General features: G+C 37.2%; 1 protein-coding gene across 1 annotated transcript in view; it reads right to left on the bottom strand.

Annotated features, from left to right (window-relative positions):
* Window positions 1-21,014, bottom strand: part of Ankfn1 (ankyrin repeat and fibronectin type III domain containing 1) — a 154,112-nt gene that overhangs the window by 70,627 nt on the left and 62,471 nt on the right. Inside the window, exons 6-7 of the mRNA XM_042674067.1 lie at window positions 7,071-7,168; window positions 4,436-4,526 (exon numbers count right to left, since the gene is read on the bottom strand). Coding sequence (XP_042530001.1) covers window positions 4,436-4,526; window positions 7,071-7,168 — 189 coding nt within the window. The remainder of the gene's footprint in view (window positions 1-4,435; window positions 4,527-7,070; window positions 7,169-21,014) is intronic.

Here is a 21,014-nt window from a genome sequence, read left to right as displayed (position 1 = left end):
AGTTAAGTACAAGTCTCCAAAGCTCATAAGTACAGCACTGAGGAGGGGCAAAGCTTCCAGAGCCAGTTAAACCTAGGTGTGAATCCTTGCCCTTCCCATTCCTGCCTCATTGTCTGCCAAAAGTTACTTACATCAATAGAACCTCTATTCTTTAATTTAAAAAATGAGGATAGTGTTTGTTTTGTGAGTTTTAAATAAGGATTAAATGAGAGGTATAGTAGATAGCTGGCGCAATGTCCTGTTATAGGACAGGCATTCTGTAAATAATAAGATAAAGGCACTTTATTATGGAAATAGCATTTTCACCCTGTCAGCGATGACCTATGTAGGAAGAAATGGATTCTAAGAGATTTTTGTTATCCTTCCTCCTTTTTATTCTCTCCTATGTTGTGGCTGTCTGTTTTACTTTTGGAAAACTAAGGCCCAGCCATCACCATTCCAGTCCTATTGTAATCAGTTTGTTGCTGGCCCAAGGAACAGTGTAATGTAGTCTAGTGTCCTTCCATGAAGTGGTATGTCATTACACCGTAGACTTTTTTTTTCTTTTAGGAAGAAGGGTCAGAAGTTTGGTTAGAGTTTGTGTGCTGGAGCCTAGTTGTGGTCAGCTCTGGAGACTGGAAATTGGCATACATGCCTTCTGTAGTTGCTGTTACTTGTGGGCAAGTAATATGACTTAATTTCTCTTAGTTTCATTGTTCTTCCCTATAAAGTGAGTTTTAAATCTCTCTTCTTTTAAGCTTTTTGACATTTAAAATAAATAATGTAGCTAATACCTTCCTGGACACACAGAAATACACATTTTGTTGTTGATAAGCATCAAAAATAGAAGCATGATGGTGTTCAGATAGACGGGAATATAGAGGGGATTTTACTGCGAAATTTGGAAGAGTTTTAACAAATAACTTCCAGTGACCCTTAGAGCACATGCATCTAGAAACAGTGAGAAAACACATTGTTCTCATGGTTTCTCAAAGGCCATTTTCCTTTAGGTGGGTGCATGCTCCTGAAGTGTTAATGATATAAGGAGCAAAATCATAAGACTCCTGGGTGGCTGAATTACTATGTGGCCCTGAGCATGCTAATACATACTAATAAGTGTTAATGCTACTGTTGATATAAGGGAAGATGAAATAGGTCTTTTTTTTGTTTTCTTCAGCTGAGCCCTATTACATCAGGGGCAAGCTTGATCTGGTGACTTTATGATGCATTAGAATATTGCTAATGCTAAATTGCAGTCCAAGTGAGCCCTGGACATCATGCCAAGGTTTTTGGAAAGAATGAGTTTTTCTCATAGATGTTTGGAAGGTTCTGATGACTACATAAAATAGGAGACTTTAGGGATGAGGGGGAAAATTGAAAATATATTAAGAAATCAGAAATCTGACAAGAATAAACTTAGTATGGTAGGCAAAGAGCAGATTGTGCTACATAATACTGCTCACTGTTCTGGTAATGAGACACTTCAGTTGCAACACAATGTAAAGCTTACATTCACCGGCCATATCAAGGTTTTCCTGATCGTAACTCAGACAAGCCTGTCTGGGTGCTTTTCTCTTATTATGTACTATACCATATAACATAAGTCTATAAAAACACATTAAGGCCTTTTGTAAAAATATAAAAAAAGTTTTATAGCTTACTGGAACATATTACTAAATTTCCAATTATTCTGTCATGTTAGAATACATTGTCCTCTAGTAAATATCTGAATACTGATATATGTTACATCACAATGTCATACTCTGTTTATAAATAGAATGGGAGTGTTTTTATATTGTTCTTTCAAACTGATATGGCATGTCTGCAGCAACTATAGCCATATGTTAGGATTTTAGTACTTTGCCAGTTACCCTTGCTAATCAAACATACCATTTAGAAAGCATTGCTATTTAATATGGTAATTGCCAATAAATAAATGACTCCTCTAAGTACTGAAAACTGTTATTATTCTGAAGAGGCTCTTCAGCTGAACAGTAAGAGAGGGTGTCTGAGAAGAATTTACAATTTATAGGAGCTATATATATCTGAACCTTTTAAATAAATGCATCCATATGCAGCTAATAATTTGTATGGAGTATGCATTTGGAATGGATTCTCCTCTGTTTTTAGATCACCTGAGATTAATTTTTTTCCTGTCTTTCCATCTCCAAGAAAACATCTTCCCCCAATGAGATTGGTTCCCTTCGTGTCTTAATCTCACCAGTTTGTGTTTCTGATAAATCTTCTGATGGACATCTGAATAAGGCTTACATTATTGAATGATCAAATGCAGAGTGAGCCTTTGGCATTGTTGGTACAATGCCCTATGTGACTGAACATGACTATCTGATTCTGCCAGAGGTAGTAGTCAGACATGGTTTGCTAGCCCTTAGTTTACTTTGTATTTACTTTCCTTGTCTGAGATTAGGATGCTAGTTACCATAGCATTGGAGATACACTTTTACTTTCAACATTTTGCTGATCAATTGGAGACAGGTCTTATGTATTTGTCTGCCCAGAACCTTAGAACTGAGATCCTCAGATTTCAGCTTCCTGAATAGCTAGGATTCTACCACTAGCACCCGACCCCATTGTTAAATTTTCATACCAATACACACAGACTTACCTTAATTATAGGTAGAAAAATGGTTAAATGTTATATGGAAAACCCTACAATTTGTACTATCATTATTCTTATAATTTACATGAAACAGACTGTAGAACATTTTCCCACACAATAAATGATTTTTAGTGGTTATGTTTGGTTTTATTGTTGGATATAAATATGAATATATTATACCTTACTTAACCATTAACTTAATAATGAATAGTTGTTTTCCCTACCAAACATGATACTTTACTGTTGTCTGTATACTGTACTTGTAGTACATCTTTTCACATATTATTCATCTGCATTTCTGTTTTCTTAGGTTAAATTCCTAGATGAGTTATTTGGAGCAAAAGGAAATGGATTTTTTTTTTTTTTTTTGGAAATGGATTTTCTTAAGATAGTTGGTATAATGAGGTAAATTATGTTCCATAAAAGATATAGTTGGTTTTCTCTCAAGAAGCATTTAATACTACTTTTAACTACCAAATTAGAGCACTGGGCTCATTACAGAGAAAAATATATCATATGGTCTGACTACAGATGTTTGTTCTAGTTAATTAAAATTTCTAGTTAATAGATAATCGCCAAACATACCAGGCGATACATAACTACTCTTCAAAAAATTCAAAGAGATCTTTGCTGGTTTCTCAGCCACCAGTACAAATGTTATAGATTGTGGTCATTGCAGGGTGATTTTTTTTTTTTTTTGTCAGTAGTGGGCCTGAACTCTGGGCCTAGGTGCTGTCCCTCAGCTCTTCAGCTCAAGGCTAGTACTCTACCACTTGAGCCACAGCACCACTTCTGGTTTTTTCTGTTTATGTGGTGCTGAGGAATCTAACCCAGGGCCTTATGAGTGCAAGGCAAGCAAGCACTCTACCACTGAGCTGCCTTCCCAACCCCTGATTGGTTTTTTTTTTTTTTTTCATTTAAAAATTTTTTTAAATAGGTACCAAGGTAACAAAACATTTTTGTCTTCTTTTGTTTCTTTGTTGTTATTACATTAACAAAACAAAATAACCTATCGTTATACGGGAACAACTTTTACTTATTTTAGAGAGAAATTAAGTTGCCTTAAATAACTGAGTGTTTATAATTGCTCATTAAGGTAAGAAATATTGCTCTAACTTAGGATTTTAAATTGTTAATGGTAGCAAAATGACCCGTTTAAAAGAGATCTTAGAAGTATAGATAACACTGAAAGGAAAAGAGGCAGTTTTGCCCTCCACCTCGTTTGTCTTTTTAGGCTGATGTGTCTATAAATTATTAACCTGATAACAAAAACAACTGTGAAAAGAGTTCAACTATAACTTCAAGTTTAATTGCTTTGCCTTGTCCAGAGTTACTATTATTAAGAAAGCGTTTCTTCTGGAAAAATGTCAGTAAGTAAAATGTGTTAGATTTTATCCCTCATGAAGTTGATATGACATGTCCACTGGGGACTAGGGAAGGAAAATGAAACCCATTCTCCTGTCCTGTACTCTGGGCCAGCCATCCCCTCATATTGTCTTCTCATCCCAAGAAAGCCTCGGAAAAGGGTATGATGAAACTCATTCTACAGATGTTCAGTGGAGGATCTGAGAGCTCAAGTTATGTTTGAAGGTTACAACTAATAAAAGGTATAATGATGATTAAACTCAGTCTTCTAGTTCCAGATTTTTCTCCTTTCACTCTACCAAGCAGCCTTTCCAGGAGAATTTTATCAGAAGAGTTATTTTTCTGTGGCTTGAATGCTTCCATGAGAAGCATCATGGTTGTAAGCTGTAGGAAATAGGTCTGTCAATGGTGCTCTGAGGATGGAGTTCATGTTGGAGCGTATGGTCATGTTGCAGAGTAGCCACCACTTACTAGAAGGAGAGGCACTTGCTGGGGTCGTAGTCTGAGCAGGTCCCCATCCTTTCATGTTGTAAGCTGAGACTTGGACAAAATATTGTTGGCCCTGCAAAGAATTGAAATAGAATAATGCATCAGGCATTGCAGTTAATCACTTTTACCATAGAAGCAGGTTTTTGTTTTTGGTTAATAACTTGCTCATCCTTTGAGATTCCACTGTCCATACTTTTCATATTTTTCTTAATGTTCTTAACCATTGTGCTTATATATTATTGTGATCATATTTGAAGTATCCTATTAGTTTCTATGTGTTTTCTTGTTCAGAATTGGACTATCATATTTTTCCCAGTGCACCTCCCAATTATATACCAGTTTTAGGTCACATAATTTTTAGGTGGCTGGGTGATATCTGGCTTTGGCAAACTTAAAAACATATGTGACCTAAAGTTGGTATATTGGTATTTTCCCCTACCCAGAGAAACAACCATCCCCTCCTTTAGTTGATCAATTACTTTGGAAAGTTAACAAGGCATAATTATATTTCAAATTAGTGCATTAAAGATTAGCCTCATTCTTTTGTGGTTGCAAATACTATCATTTATTTAGCTCATTTTCCATTGATGGACATTTGGATTGCTGCCATTTTGTGCCACAAAAATCATGCTGCACTAAATATCTTCTACCTGGCTGTTGAATATTTAAAGTTAAGATGAACTCTTTGGTGTGATTTCAATTTTAAAGACACTAATGAAATGATGGCTTATAGTCCTTAATGTATTTTTATGGCATTAAGAATTAAGAAGTTGCCAGGTGCCAGTGGCTCACGCCTATAATCCTAGATACTCAGGAGGCTGAGATCTGAGGATCACGGTTCAAAGCTAGCCTGGGCAGGAAAGTCTGTGAGACTTTTATCACCAATTAAGAAAAAGCTGGTAGTGGCACAGTGGCGGCTCCAGTGGAAGAGTGTTAGCTTTGAGCAAAAGGAGCCTAGGGACAGCACCTAGCCTCATAGTTCACATTCCATGATTGGCCAATAAACAAACAAACAAACAAACAAATAAATAAATACATAAAGTTGCTTTCTTTTGCTAATCTTTAAAATGTTTTGTGTGGTTTATGTTTTGCTTTGAGGTTTCTCTCTTTTTTCTTTTCTTTTTGTAATGAAACAAAAAGGTCATTTGAGAAACTAACATTTCTTGCAAAGATGGTTAAAAAGGTATTTGAAGTAAAAAAAAAAAGCTTTGCTAGAGATTTAATAATATTGGCCTTACCATATTATGAAGTCAATTTTTTTCTCACATTGAAAATGGGTTTCTATGCACTGCAAAGTTATAGGGATTATGCAGAAGTGTAAATCTACTTCTAGGCTTTTATATGATTAGGATAATATCTGCATCATTCTCATTGGATGGCCAAGTGGAAAAAGTTAATCCCTATAAAAATTAGTTCAGATATTAGAGAAATCCTCTATGGAGAGTTTTCCATTTTTATTGACATATCACTTTTTCTTTTAAGAAATGGAAATTCCCTAAGGTTCCTTCTGGCCTTCTTCCATCACATGAGCCAGAGGGTTGGAATCACTCTTCTGCTGATAGAATCTCTGGGGGCCACCCACTCAGGGGTTTGTTTGCACTGGTAATCCACAGTTCTGGCCCCTGGTGTAGACATGTGATTAGAACTAAAAGTCAGGATGCTTGGAGGTGACCCAGCCACCAAGAAATTCTATTAGAATACACTGGTTCAAACTTGAAAAGATAGAGCCTAATGCAGCTTTTAAATGCGGTTTCAGGATTATATATTACAGATAACTATTTTAATTGACTAGACTTTAAGAAAACAACAACAGAACTATCTGTCTACTTCTCCCATATGAAAATCTGAAGATATTATTTGAATTTGATAAACAATTCAAGTTTACTTTTAAAAGATTTTGATTAATTTTTTTCTTTTGTATTATAACTGAGGATAATATAGGATTCATTGCAGGTTGAACTGATTTATTAGGTATTTTTATTTTTTGCTTTTCATACCTTCATATGGTTCCTAGTTCCATAAATAGTGTTTGAGTTTAGATTGCTTAAACAAATAAATATGGTTTGTTCTAGTTTTTCATTCACAGTTTAAATTGGTTTAGGTTACTGAGAAATGTAGTTCCACCATATATAATTTCTTTTTATGTAGAAGCAGATTTAGACAGTTTTTTTTCTTTTTAATCAAGGGGAAAGGATATCTCTCAGGAAATTGTGTGACTCCAATTGATGACTGATCTCAGCTGAGACTGTGGGGGTGAGGGCTCGATTAGGCTGTTATTTTTACCATCAGACAGGGAGTCAAAATTGGATCTCTCAGAGCCTTTGATCCCCTGCAGATTAGACTGTGATCCAGAAAGCAGCAGCTTTCAAGGCTTGCATGAGGCCAGTCTTTTTCTGATCTCTTTAGAACATGGCAGCTTACAAAGTGGTTCATGCTGTCTGCCTACTCCTTTGTGAAGTTCAGATTATGGATACCAGACATATCACGTTTAATGAGTGGCAGTTGTTGCCACAGGGCTGGGTGTTGACTGTTGGTTCCAGAGTAGGCTTTTGCTACCAAGCATCCCAGTGCAGATATCAGTGACAGGGAATGGCAAGTGTGCCAGTAGGACTTTTACCGTTGTAAGTCCTGTGATTGTGCATCTCAGGGTCTGCATGTTCTCCATGATGATTTCTCCAGCCAAAGGAGAAAAGTCTTTTGACATGCTCCATCCCACTGGAGGGGTAGGGGAGAAAAAGACAATAAATTGAGTCATGTCAAGAAGGTTCCTTATAATTTGTAATTCCCAACCTGCCTCCCTCCCCTCCCCTCCCATTCTCTCTCCTCCCCTCCCTTCCCCTTCCCTTCCTTCCTTCTTTTCATTTTCTTTCTTTCTTTTTCTATTTTAAGCCCTGGTGGTTTTTTTCTTTTCTTTTCTTTTTTTCTCTCAAGGCTAGCACTCTACTACTTACCTGAGCCATAGCTCCACTTCTGGTATTATTTTGTGGTTAATTGGAGATAAACGTCTCATTGACTTTCTTGCCTAGTCTGCCTTGGAACCATGATTCTCAGATCTCAGTCTCTTGAGAGCAGTTAGGATTCTAGGTATGAGCCGTGAGTACCCAGCAGACTAGCTTGAAATTCTTAGAAACAATGTTTATTTATTTCCTTTTTCTTTTACTAGCACATCTCATAATCCTTCTTGGGATTTCAAGTCAGTTTCCAAGTTCATTTTTATTCCAAGTTGAAGTTTATTTTTTAAAAGAGGAGCAAAAAAAGTAATAATTCAGTTGTCATTAATGTATATTATGAGCTTTTTTGAACCTTGATAAATATAATTTATATTACAGTATATGTTCATTTTTGTGATGTTCTTTTTTGACAGTGTTGGGATTTGAACTTGGGGCTTGTGCCTTATTTTTGTGATGTTCTTAATGTGAGATAAATTATATATTCAACACAACTATACATTGTTTAATAACAATGATAAGAAATGCATCATTCAAAAATGTCTTTCTTTGGGCTGGGAAGGTGGCTCAGTGGTAGAGCGCTTGCCTTGCATGCATGAGGCCCTGGGTTAGATTCCTCAGCACCACATAAGCAAAAAAAAAAAAAAGCCGGAAGTGGCAATGTGGCTCAAGTGGTAGAGTGCTAGCCTTGAGCTGAAGAGCTGAGGGACAGCGCCCACGCACAGAGTTTAGGCCCCATGACCAGAGTCCCTCCCCCCCACAATGTCTTTCTTGTGCAGACATAATAGAGTGTACGTACACAGACTAAGTCAGGTATCATGTCACTAAGTTAAATATATTTGGTCCATTGCTGATTGAATGTTCTTATGGTGTACATGACAATATAGCTTTGTATATTAGACCATTATGTGTGTGCATGTATATACACATATAACTTAGCCACATTATATACAATGGTTCATTATATATAGAAGATAACTTACTGCATATGAGAAATGAAGGATACATTAGGGGATTACATTCTCTTTCCTTTCTAAATTTGTGTTCTGTTTCATCATTCTACTAAAAATGTTCTTTTAAGGTCCCAGCTATCCCAAGTAAAGAAGATTCTTTGTTTTCTCTCCATCATTGACACTTTTTCCTTTTGGAAACACCCTTCTGTGTTTCATATATAGTTCCCTTCTCCTTTTCTCTTTTCCCTCCATGCTAACTTCTTGTAAGCTTGTTATTGGCTTCTCTTCAGCCCCAGAATCTTGAAATTGGTGGATGACCTGAGCAATGCATTTCTTCTCTGACATGAACCCCAAGATGGGTTTTCATTCCCACTTAAATCATCCAAGTTCGAACACCCAATTTTACTGTAAGACCATATTTTTTCATAACATTTTTCCATTGGCCCAAAAAGCCATGGCCAGGAAAAGTAAATTGTGCACCATGAGAAATATGTTTCTTAAGTAACTGTTTACACATGGTGGGTTTTTAAGGCAAGCTTCCGTGAAGCAGGAGTTTAAGGAGCTGAAGTCCCATAAACAGGCAACTATGTTTCTGAATGTATGGTCACAAGCTACAGGCCGAAATTTTAAGGTAAATTCTCTGTGACATTTCAATATTTCCTAATTGTGTCACATCATCTCCAGATCTTGCTGCTTCCTTGAGTCATCTACTACCTTACACCCTCTTTTCCTCCTCATGCCCCTGTGAATCCAACTTGATTTCCTCCCTCCCTCCCTCCCTCCCTCCCTCCCTCCCTCCCTTCCTTCCTTCCTCTTAGGCAACAGTCCCTTTTTGAGACATCCCTCCCTTAGATTTTGCAACGCTCCTTCCAAATTTAGTTGTATACCTTTTTACTTTTATTTTTGCTTCTCCTGACCTTTGGCTGATTCTTTTTAAGGTTTTCTTCCCCTTTAGTTCTTTAGGACCCTCTTTTCCCTTAGTTGTGGTGTACCTTGGGAGTTTTTTTTGTTTTTTTTTTTTGCCTTTTTTCCCCCACTCCATTGTTTCTGTTGTTGATCCTAGCTTTTATGTCTCTAGCAATAATGAGTCTTTAAAGCCGGTGAGTCTAGGTGTAGCTTCTCTTGAGTTCTAATTTCTTCCTGTAAATCTCCACTTGAGTGCCTCCCACTCGATGCTCTAAGTACTTCTTTTAGCCAAAAGAACGTTTTCTCAATTTTAGCTAATAGTACTTCCATATATCCAATCACTCAGCCAAAAATCTCAGAGCATACTTGTTTCTTTTCCCCTTTGTTATAATCAGTTGATCATTAAACCTAATAGTTGATACTTCTAAAGTGCCTTTTGTAACTTCCTCCTTTTTCCCACTGCAATAATCATAGACCAGGCTTGTATAATCTTAAGTATCAACTCACAATCGCTTCCTAACTGATTTTTCAGCTTATCTTTCATCCTCCCATATAGTCCTCTTACTTTAGCTTGAATCATAGTTTAAAAATGCAGACCTAATTATTTCATTCTTTCACCTAAAATCTCTTCACAGTATCCAGTTGCTCTGAGAAAAAATGAGTTGTTAGAAAAAAGCCTTTTTGCTGTAAGTCCCCATTACCTGATTATTTTATGTCCTTTTCTTCCTCTTTGTCTTTTACTTATCTTTAAACCTTTTCTTGGTGAAATTCTATAAGATCTAGCAAAGTCAACTGTAATTTTCTCAGGACTAAATACACCTGTTTTTGTTCTTCATAAGTCCTTTATTCATATAAAATAAGATTTATTACACTGTATTATGTTTTATGGCATTGGCTTTTCTCTTGTTAGATTGTGATAAATTTGTTAATAGAAGTGTCATTCTTTTTTTCTCTCCAGTGATGTTTTAAGTATTTTTGACTGTGTGTGTGTGTGTGTGTGTGTGTGTGTGTGTGTGTGTGTGTGTGTGTGTGTGTGTGTGTGTGTGGTGTACAAACATCCCAAAAGGATTGTAGTACTTTCTCCAACATGGTGATTATTTTTCTTCCATGAGAATCTTCTCTTTCTGCTTTTGAAACTCTTAGTTATGTTACTAAATGTAATTAGAGTCAAATGATTAAAATTATGAGTTAACTCTCAAGTCATTCCTTTATCTCCTTATAGTACATATTCTAAAACTTCTCTCCTCTTTCTCTCTGTTTCTCTCTGTTCCTCTCTGTTTCCCCCCGCCCCCTCTCTGTTCCTTTCCCTCTTGCAGTACTAGGATTTGAACTCAGTTTCTCATGTTTGCTAGGTAAGCACTTTACCACTTGAACCATGCCCTCAGTAAAACATACATCTCTATCTTCCTGTAGTATTTAGGTAAGCTGTGTATACATGTATAATTTTCAAAATGGTTATACTTTTTATGAGCTCTCTCTCTCCCATGGTATAACCCCTATTTTCACTGTATTTGATGTTGGTATAATTTGGGGAGGAGAATGGAAAAAACAAAATGTTTAAATAGGGATACAGATTGACCCATTGCAACAAGGAGATGTACAAGACGCTATGTCGAAAGATGAACTTCACAACTTAGGCGGGGTGAGAGATGGGGGGTTAGGGGGTCAGGGGTATAGTTGAGGAGGTGGGAGGGACTGGATAGTAGGGAGAAAACAAAGGAGGAGGCAACAATGCTGGATAGGAAATGTACTCATTACCTTGCTCATGTGACTGTAACCCCTCTGTACAGCATTTTCACAATAAAAAACATTTAAAAAAAGACTCATAGTTTCTAAAGGCTAACTAGGGGGCATTTCTAAACAGAAATTAATATTTTAACCTGATTCTAGCTAAGGTGAAAAAAGAATGACTGAAGGAGTTATTACAAACAAAACAAAACAAAACAAAATAGTAAATGTGCAAGGACATTTACAAAGAGCAAAAGATACAAGAACACTTGAGAAGACAAAAAAATCCTCGGTTACCATTGACAATGATTGCCGTGATTGGTTGTTGTAGCGAAATCCCAAGTGGAAGTTTTATAATCAACAGTTTGTGACTAGAGTTTAAGAATTCAGGATGACTTCCCAAAGCAGAGCAAAGATTAGTGAGAATGATACCAGATTATTTGGCAAGTGATTAATGAGTACAAAATTTTAGGCGAAAACACAATTTATTTATTTATTTATTTATTTTTGGGTCCAGTCATGGGGCCTGAACTCTGGGCCTGGGCGCCGTCCCTCAGCTCTTCATCTCAAGGCTAGTGCTCTACCACTTGAGCCACAGTGCCACTCCCAGCTTTTTTCTTTTTGCTTATGTGGTGCTGAGGAATCAAACCCAGGGTCTCATGTATGCAAGGCAAGTGCTCTACCACTGAGCCACCTTCCTAGCCCCACAATTTATTTTTTACTAAAATATATTAATGTTCTATTGAAATGTTTTGCAAAGCATGCTTCAGGTGGAAAAACAGAGCCTTTTTGAAAAACAGAACAAAAATAGCAATGGGTTTGTAAGGAGCTGTGGCTCTACTGTGGGAGTAAGTCTTCCAAATTTTAAGTCTAATCTGATCTTATAAAACATCTGAATTTCAGAGAAGAAGGGGCTAGAGAAAGGGAGGGAAAACGTTCTCCTTGTTGGAATGTTCAATCTGTTCAGGGCTACTAATAGTGCTTTTCTTCCTTGTGCTTTTGTGGGTTGGAGGACTTCTTTTGACAGGAAGCTGCCCAGAGACAAAAGATGCTCTGATCATTTAAAGAATAAGCATGGAACAGTGAGCTGGAGTCACTTGAGAGAGCACCTGGGAATTTTAGCAAGGCAATCTAGCATGCTGTTTCTGGAAAGTTGCATGTAGGTAGTTTAAAGACTTCATAGTAAAACCTTGAAAAAAATCACTTATGAGCTGATCCAAGTCCCTGAAGGGTAAGAACTATACATATGAACTTTAAAACTATATATGACTTTTAATTTTAAGATGAAGATCAGAGAAACTGTTTTTACTTACATTTAGGAAGTAGAAGCAGGGTTTAGTCATACAGTGGTTTCTAGCTGTTAAAAATTAGTAAGAAGGGTAACATATATGACCTCAGTGTTCTTTAGAATCTGGCTATAGATCAAACTGTGATTCACTTTATCAAATAACTGAATATTTTAAATAGGAGGCTTTGTTACTTTAGCAAATACTTAATTTTTATCTAAGGTACAAAAACAGTCATTTGGGCAGAGCTGTAGTTTGGATATGGTAAATGCCCTCTGAAACTCATGCTTTAGGTTGGCTCCAAGGAAACAATGTTTAGAGGTGGGGCCCTTAATAGGTAATGAGATTGTTAAGAGGGGTGAGTGCCTTTCTTATAGCAATAGGTTAAATCTCATGGGATTGTACTAGGCACCACAAGAGTATATTGTTATAAAACAAGGCAGCCCCTTGTGTTTCGTCTCTGCTGTACGTCCATGCTTGCTTCTTCTTGATGCCTGTTGAAGAAGCATGAGGTCTTGCTTGTATCATGCATTTGGGCTTCCTAGCCTCAGAACCACAGGCCAAGGCAAATCTCATTCCTTTATAATTTTCCCAGTCTGAGGTGTTTTTTTTTTTTTTTGTGGGTCGTGGGGCTTGAAGTCTGGGCCCTGGATGTTGTCCTTGAGCTCTTCAGCTCAAGGCTAGTATACTTTACCACTTGAGCCACAGTGCCACTTCTGGTTTTCTGAGTGGTTTATTGGAAATAAGAGTCTCAAGGACTTTCCTGCCTGAGATGGCTTTGAACTGTCATCCTCAGATCTCAGCCTCCTGATTAGTTAGGATTACAGGTATGAGCCACTGGTGTCAGGCTGAGATATTTTGTTATAGCTCCAGAAACTGGATTGAGGCAGACAGGAAAGTTCTAGCTTTGTACCGCCAATACTTGATGGCAGCTATATAAAGCTCAGTCTGGAAACATAAGCAGAAAAAGAGTGCTTGATGTTCTTGCTTGATTACCTGAAGCCTATAATGTGATGGGAAATACTATAGCATCAGTGACAAGAATATACAAATTATAGCTGGAGGTTTTCCGGTGTGCAATCAGAGAATTCAGGTGAATTTTTTGTTGTTGTTGGTTGCAGGGTTTGAACTCAGGGCCCGGGTGCTGCCCTTGAACCTTTTTGTGCTCAAGGTTATTACTTTACCACTTGCGCCACAGCGCCACTTCCAATTCAGGTGAATTTGAAGCCTGTGTGTGCATACTCTCAACTTAGGTGCTCATACTCTTAGTCTAGCTTCTTGAGGGATGAATAGTGTGAAGAAGTAAAGTGTGTTTGTGTGTATGTACAAGCACTTGTGTGTGCATGCACATACACACAGTAGTAATATTGAGTTAAATTCCCTTCAGTTGATTATCTCACAAACAAACACATCTATTTATACAGATTATTCTTTTTTTTTTTTTTGTTGGTTGTGGGGCTTGAAATCTGGGCCTGAGCACTGTCCCTCAGCTCTTCAGCTCAAGGCAAGTACTCTACCACTTGAGCTACAGCACCACTTCCGTTTTTTTAGTGGTTATTAGAGATAAGAGTCTCATGGACTTTCCTGCCGAGTTGGCTTTGAACAGTGATCCTCAGATCTCAGCCTCCTGAGTAGCTAGGATTATAGGCGTGAGCCACCAGCGCCCAGCTTGTACAGATTATTCTTAAAGTCTCAAATGCCTCCTGGCCCAGAGTTATTTGATCCCATTTACAACCATAAGAAGAGTGTACTATAAATGTTGCATTCTCTCTTCTTGTCCAGGTCTCACCTACACCCTTAGCCTTATCTGTGACTTGACCTCAGACCCTTTGCTTATGCTGTTTGATCTATTTCTATGCCTTCCTCTTCCCCAGAGCTTCTACTTTGAACTAAAAGTTCCCTCTTTACTGTATCTTCTCTAACTACCCAAGGGCAGCATGCTTGACTGTTTTCTCCTGGCAGTTTTTATATATCTTCTACATTGTGCTTATCTTCTTTGTATTTTTGTTTTTAAAAGATCTGTCTCTCTAGTTTAAAAGCTCCTTAAGGGCAGGGACCTTGTGTGATTACCATTTTCCAAAGCCTTAGACCTGGGTGCACAGAATACAAGATTCTTAACTTCGGAATACTTGAGGTTTAAATCAGACAGATGTCTGATACTGTTACGTAGAGGGTTTAAAAAAAATGTCAGAATAGGAAAAAAAACAGTATAAAAAGAGAATGGAATTTGCTTGTACTGCTCAGTTAGGGGTTGAGATTGTGATTAATCCTTGTCTTCTACATTACACAACCCTGGAGTCTTCAGTCATTCACATTGCCTTTTAGAAACCAGAAAAACACAAATGTATTTCCGATTTTCTATCAGCTTTTGATGGAACCAAAACAGCATTCTTACTAGTCACATTCACTCTGGCGCCTTAGCTAATGAATGGAATTTGGCTAGACTGGCCAGCCCAGCACCAGAGCATTATGAAATCTTCCTCTGAGCCATCTAAATGTGCATTTCTAACCTTCCAGGCCAACCATAGCTCAAGAGGAACAGAGAGGGAGGGAAGGATACACTGGCCAGGAGACCCAGACAGATCAAATGCAGTCATTTCTAGTGATGAGAAGAGGTTTCTTCCTGCAGCATGAACCCACTCAACACTTGTGGCTTTTAAATTGGGAACTGACATGAAAATTCTTGGGCTGGGAATTCTGTTTAGCTCTGGCAAGATAGAGGTTGGAGCTCCTTGGATTTTTTATTTTAAATTCCCTTGGTAGTCGTAGGAGCAGGGGCATGCATTACTTTCAAACAAGAATCTTTATTGTTTGCATAGCACACAACCATCCAGTTAATTAGAAAAACATTTTTTCCCTAAATTAAATTTCCTTAGAAAAACAATGATATAAATTAAGGGCAAAAGATCTTTTTTTGACACTAGGGAAATTTTTCTTGTACCTACCTACTTTTAAACGGTTAAAAGCAAAGTTAGAATTGGAGAACAGTATTAATTTATTGTATTATATGTCTTTTTTTGCTATTCACAAAATAGTCTGACTCTGTCTGCATTCATTATGCATTCTTAGTTTTTTCCCCCCCTTATGATAGACATATAAGCAAATAAGTTTGGAAGCAGAGAAGTCTGAATGTTCAAGTTTTTGAAAAGTATCAGCATGCAGGCAGGTATAAAAGAGGTATACTCTACTATCCCAATCATTTACTTCTTAATTTCCCTCTTAGTTATTTTGTTATTTATTATATGACGTTTCCCTGGATTTATTCTTTCTTATGTCCTCAGATCTCTAAATGAAAGTTATTCTTTTTATTATTCTTACTATTTTTTATGGCACATTCTCTTTCCATGCCTACCATGAAATATTTGTTCAACGGATACTTGTCTTCTAGAGGTCTAGTTGCTGCCAGCTTTAATGTCTGTGATGGTTTACAGAGTTCAACTCTCATGTACTTCTTTGAACATTTAACTTAGGGGTTCCTTAGTTTCTTGAGAATATATGAACACTCTGTAATCGTGGAAGTACTGGAACTACAGATCAAAGAGAAGTCATTTTTTTTTTTACCTTAGGAAGATACTTGAAAAAAATCTTTGCTTTGCATATTTGTTTCTTGCTTGAACCAAGAGTCAGGAAGATTTCAGGTAAATCACAAGGTATTAATTACAAAGTCTACTCATCATGTCTCATCCAAGATCACGTAATATAATGGTGTGGCATTTAGAGGCAGCACAGACAGGGAGGTTGAGGAAGGCAGAACTGTAGATAACCCCCAGATGGGATATGTGAGGTAAAGTGCTATGGTTGACCCATGTAAATTGCTAAATTTCAGAAATTTTGTCAACGTGACCATCAGTAAAAATTAAGTTGTGTAAGTGTGAAGTTAAGTGACCTGTATGAAAGCAGCAAATACTCAAAATTAATTGTTCTTTATTTTACTGTGTCTTACTATGATTTATGCATGAACTTATAGACATCTATTTTATTTAAATGATGGAAATAATATATAGAGCTGTACTGTTCTGTCTCTGCTTAGTGACATCATATTGGGACTTTGAAACTGGCCATGATGGGAATATTTACACCATAGAAATTAGCAGAGGATAAAAATAACAGCTTGATTTATTGTTTTATGAATTGTCTGGATTGAATGTCAGCAAACTGCCATTTCATAAGTCAAATCTCCCCTAAGTCTGGTTCTGTATGTCTCAAGAGCTAAGGATAGTTTTGTGTTTTTGCTTTTTAAACAGATTGTAAAAACAAAGCCAGACAAAATGCATTCATCTCCAAGAAGTATATGTGACAGACACCATATGTGGTCCACCAAACGTAGTTTACTTTTTGGCTCTTTATAAGAGAAATTTCCTGACTACTACCTTCAAGCTTTGGAAAGTAATAGATGAGCTCAACCCAGGAGATATACCTTGGCTTTGGTCATAGTTGCCTATTTATGTAGGTTTCAGAGCAAACATAAAGCCTTATTTTAGATTTTCATGTTTAAGAGTAAAAAGGAAATTAATAGAGAAAATAATAATAATGAAATTACAGTTAATATTTTGAGTGGATGTTGCATTGTAAATTGCACCAAAAATTGAGAAGTTACTGATATCATTGATGAGCAAGTGTAATTTCAGCATGTCTTTATTGATTCATTTTAAGCTGTTTAATTGCCTTAAGTAAATGAAATATCAACCAACACTTAAATGGAAATTGTACCTGTCCATTAATTATGAGTATAAGCATTTTGGGAGAATAAATAGGTTATAAGATAAAATAAAGAATATTAAAGGTTGGGCTGGGAAGGTGGCTCAGTGGTAGAGTGCTTGCCTTGCATGCCTGAATTCCTGGGTTCGATTCCTCAGCACCACATTAGCAAAAAGAAAAAAGCCGGAAGTGGCGCTGTGCCTCAAAGTGATAGAGCACTAACCTTGAGCTGAAGAGCTGAGGGACAGAGCCCAGGCCCAGAGCTCAGGCCCCACAACCAGACCCCCTTCCCCCCCCCCCCCCCCCCGGCCAAAAAAAAGAATATTAAAGGTCATTTAGTGGGAAATTCACAGCCTAAGAGGTCTGAGCAGCAAAGGACCCAGGGCCTGTGCTTCAGTTCCTTCTGCCTAAGCCAGGCCTGGCTTAGAAACTGGCTCCAGATATAGCCCTTAAGATGTGCATCTGTGAGCTTGACTGAGCAGCGTGGCAGTCAGTGGCTAAGAAATGAATCTAAAAACTGACTGTAGGATATACTAATTCACTGTTCCTGATAGTATGAAAGACATTCATGCTGAAACAAACTGTCTGGATTTCATAATTATTATTTTATTTTGTTATTATTTACAATAATATTTATTATTATATGCTGCTATTCTATTTTATATCATGATTATATAGGCTTCATGAAAAGGCTTCATGTTTGAAGATACCGAAGATGGAATACAGGCACGCAGTTCACTAATTCAGATAGACTTCTCTCCTTTTTCTTTTTTCTTGGCACGCTGCTATATCCTTGAGTTGTAAGATGTACAGTAAGATGTTTAGTTTTTCTTCTTCTTTTTCCTCTGGTCCTGGGCACTGTACCGGGCTTTTTTGTTCAAGATTGGCACTCTACCACTTGGGACCCAGTTCCACTTCTAGCTTTTTGGTGATTAATTGGGTCTCAGGGACTTTCCTGCGCAGGTTAGCTTTAAACCACACTCGTCAGATCTCAGACTCCTGAGTAGCTAGGATTGTAGGCATGGCACCTGGCTTAGGCTTTTTTTTTTTTTTTTTTTAAAGAAATGGGGTAATTTTTGGTTATTTAAGGAGTATCAGCTTTTTAAGGACTGTAATGGATGTAATTGCATAATAGCAGGAGCTAATTAGAGATCTGCAGGCTATGTTACTGCTCTACTCCTAGACGGGAGAAGAGGTCCTAAGCTGCACCTAAGGTCAGAGCTCTTTTCCTGGAGCAGCTCTTTTAGCAGAGAGAAGCCTTTGCTGTCTGAAAGGAGAGTTCTCTGGCAAGCTATATTTCATTTCTGAGGAGTATGGAGCAAGGCGAGCACAGAATTGGTCATCTAATTTATACACACAAGCTTCAAGATATGCAATTCATAGCTTTCTGAGTCTTGTTGGAGGTCCTCGTAAAAGTAAATAACCAGCTTCAAAGGTCAAAGCAAAAACATCCTAACTTGGCTGTCAGATGACGAGCCTTTTTTTTTTTTTTTTTTTTGTCGGTCGTGGGGCTTGAAATCTGGGCCTGGGCGCTGTCCCTGAGCTCTTCAGCTCAAGGTGAGCACTCTACCACTTGAGCTACAGCGCCACTTCCAGTTTTCTGGTGGTTTATTGGAGATAGGAGTCTCACGGTCTCTCCTGCCCGGGCTGGCTTTGAACGGCGATCCTCAGATCTCAGCCTCCTGAGTAGCTAGGATTACAGGCTTGAGCCACCAGCGCCCGGCTGATGATGAGCCTTTAGAGAAAGGCATTCTATTTGGATTTAGTTTCACTAAATTAAATTTAGTTTCACTACTATATCCAATTGAAAGATCCAATTTATAATTTTGAGAAACTAATTAAACTCCTTGAGGACAGGATTTATATAAGACATCCACTCTGCTTCCTCTAGTAGAATTTTGGAATATGGGCTCAGTTGACTGGATTTGACTTATTTGTGGACACTGGTAGATAGAGGACAATCTTCCTAGTTTCATTTCCTCCTGTAAGCTGAGAAATAAGACTTCATTGGACATTTCTGATCTTTATTTCATATAATTCTTTTCCTTTACTATGTGTTCAGGGAAGAAAATACAAAACATCATGAACCTCTACCAGTATCTTTTAGAGATAGTTTCATAATTTCTCCCAATAAAGAATTTCAGCTTCTTTCTTATAATTTTTTATAAGATATACTAAGTCATTCATTAACTACTTATTTAACAAAAGTGGCTATCTTTTCTTACTGAGTCTGGGATAATGACCTCAAACCTCCTGCAAAGCCCCGAAGACCTAGGATGTCTCTATCCTCAAGCTTCAATTTCATGCTACTTACTTGTTTTTCTCTCTGGTTTTTAGATTGCCAACTTTGTCAGGCTCCTTCATCTGTCAGGAAATTTATACATCTTGTTCATTTTGCTGGAAATGCTTCTTCTCCTTCCTTTTGATGTTCATTTCACTATTTTTTCTCTTCTGGTTACCTCAACAATCAATATTAGTGTTTTTGTTTTTTGGGGTTTTTTTGCACAGAGATCTTCTCTGAGCCCCAAGAGAATTCTTAAGATTCCTCTCTCATAGAGTGTCAAATGCTGTCCCTTTTGTAGCACAGATGTTCTTGTGCAGTTAGCTTTAATTCTGTGAGGCCAGTGACTATGTCCACCACATTATCCCCATCAGCTAGCATGTATCACAGCATATAGCAGGCTAAGAAATATTAATTTAATAGATATTTGACTTTATCAGTTGACATTAAAATTAACTTCATTTAAAATTTGTGCTGTATACATTTAAGAATACAGTGTAGTAACTTTAATAAGTGTACAAGAAATGATTACTACAGTCAAGTTAGTTAACGTAACCTTAATCTTTTAGTTATACTTTTTTGTGACAAAAATCTACTCTCTTAGCAGATTTCCAGTATATGGTACAGTATTATTAATTATAGTTTTAATGCTGAACATTCTACTTCTAGAGTAATTCATCTTAAGTAACTGCAGCTTTGACCTACATCTTGCCATTTTTCCACCTCTGCTCCAGTGATCTCTGTAATCACTTCATTCCATGTTCCTATGTGAACTTACATTTTAGGCTCTATGTATGAGAGAGTATTTTTACTTCAATATCTGGCTTATATCATTTAGCATACTATCTCTTAGGTTCATCTATGTTTTTGCAAATAACAGTGTTAAACTAGATTGTGGAGCTATGGAAAGAGAAATGACATGGTGAATGGTTTCATCTACTCTGGGCAGAAATCTAATCAAATGAAAGACCTAGTCTCCTTCAACTTTAGTTTATCCTCTCTCCTTCCCCATAGTTGCCATCCTCCTTTCTTAATGAATTCTCTGTATTACATGCTAGAGTGATTGATGCATATATTTTGTCAATATAACCTTTACAGTCTATTTCAGGTGGGTCTCTACATAATTTCTTTACCTCCATTACTATCATCAACCTCCCCACACTGTCATTTTGCTTCTGTATTCTAACAGAGGTTTCATAGTAGAACTGGTGTCTGCCTCTATTCATTCCCCACCAACTCACTGAAGCTAGAAGGCTCTTTTAAAGCATCAATCATATCACCACATATTTCTACATAGAAATCTTGACATGATTCCCTGACATACTTGGAGTAAAATTCAGACTTCTTAACAGAGTCTGCAGTGGAGGACTGGCAAATTGAACTTCCAAGTAAATCCACTACTACTACTACTACTACTACTACTACTACTACTACCACTACTACCACTACTTTTGTAGAACCTGTGAGTTAAGGATATTATTTTTATGCTGAAAGCAAAGTAAAAATAATTCATAAAGTATGAAAGTAATATTTTAATTTAAATGCTCATAAATAACATTTATTAGAATACAACCTCAGTTATTCAGTTATCTCAAAGGCAGAATTGAAGACCTGCAGTAGAGACACATGCAAACACTAAAATATTTTCCAACTCTTTATAGAAAAAGTTAACTAGTGCTGGGCCTATAGGCAGTGATGATCTGGCTCCTCTTTCTTCATAACTGGTTTCTTTCCATTCTACCCACTTTCTTCCCTCTGAAC

Source organism: Dipodomys spectabilis, unplaced genomic scaffold (assembly GCF_019054845.1).
Source record: "Dipodomys spectabilis isolate Male_0828 unplaced genomic scaffold, ASM1905484v1 ptg000018l, whole genome shotgun sequence".
NCBI classification, from domain to species: Eukaryota; Metazoa; Chordata; class Mammalia; order Rodentia; family Heteromyidae; genus Dipodomys; species Dipodomys spectabilis.
This window is presented reverse-complemented; position numbering and strand designations above follow the sequence as displayed.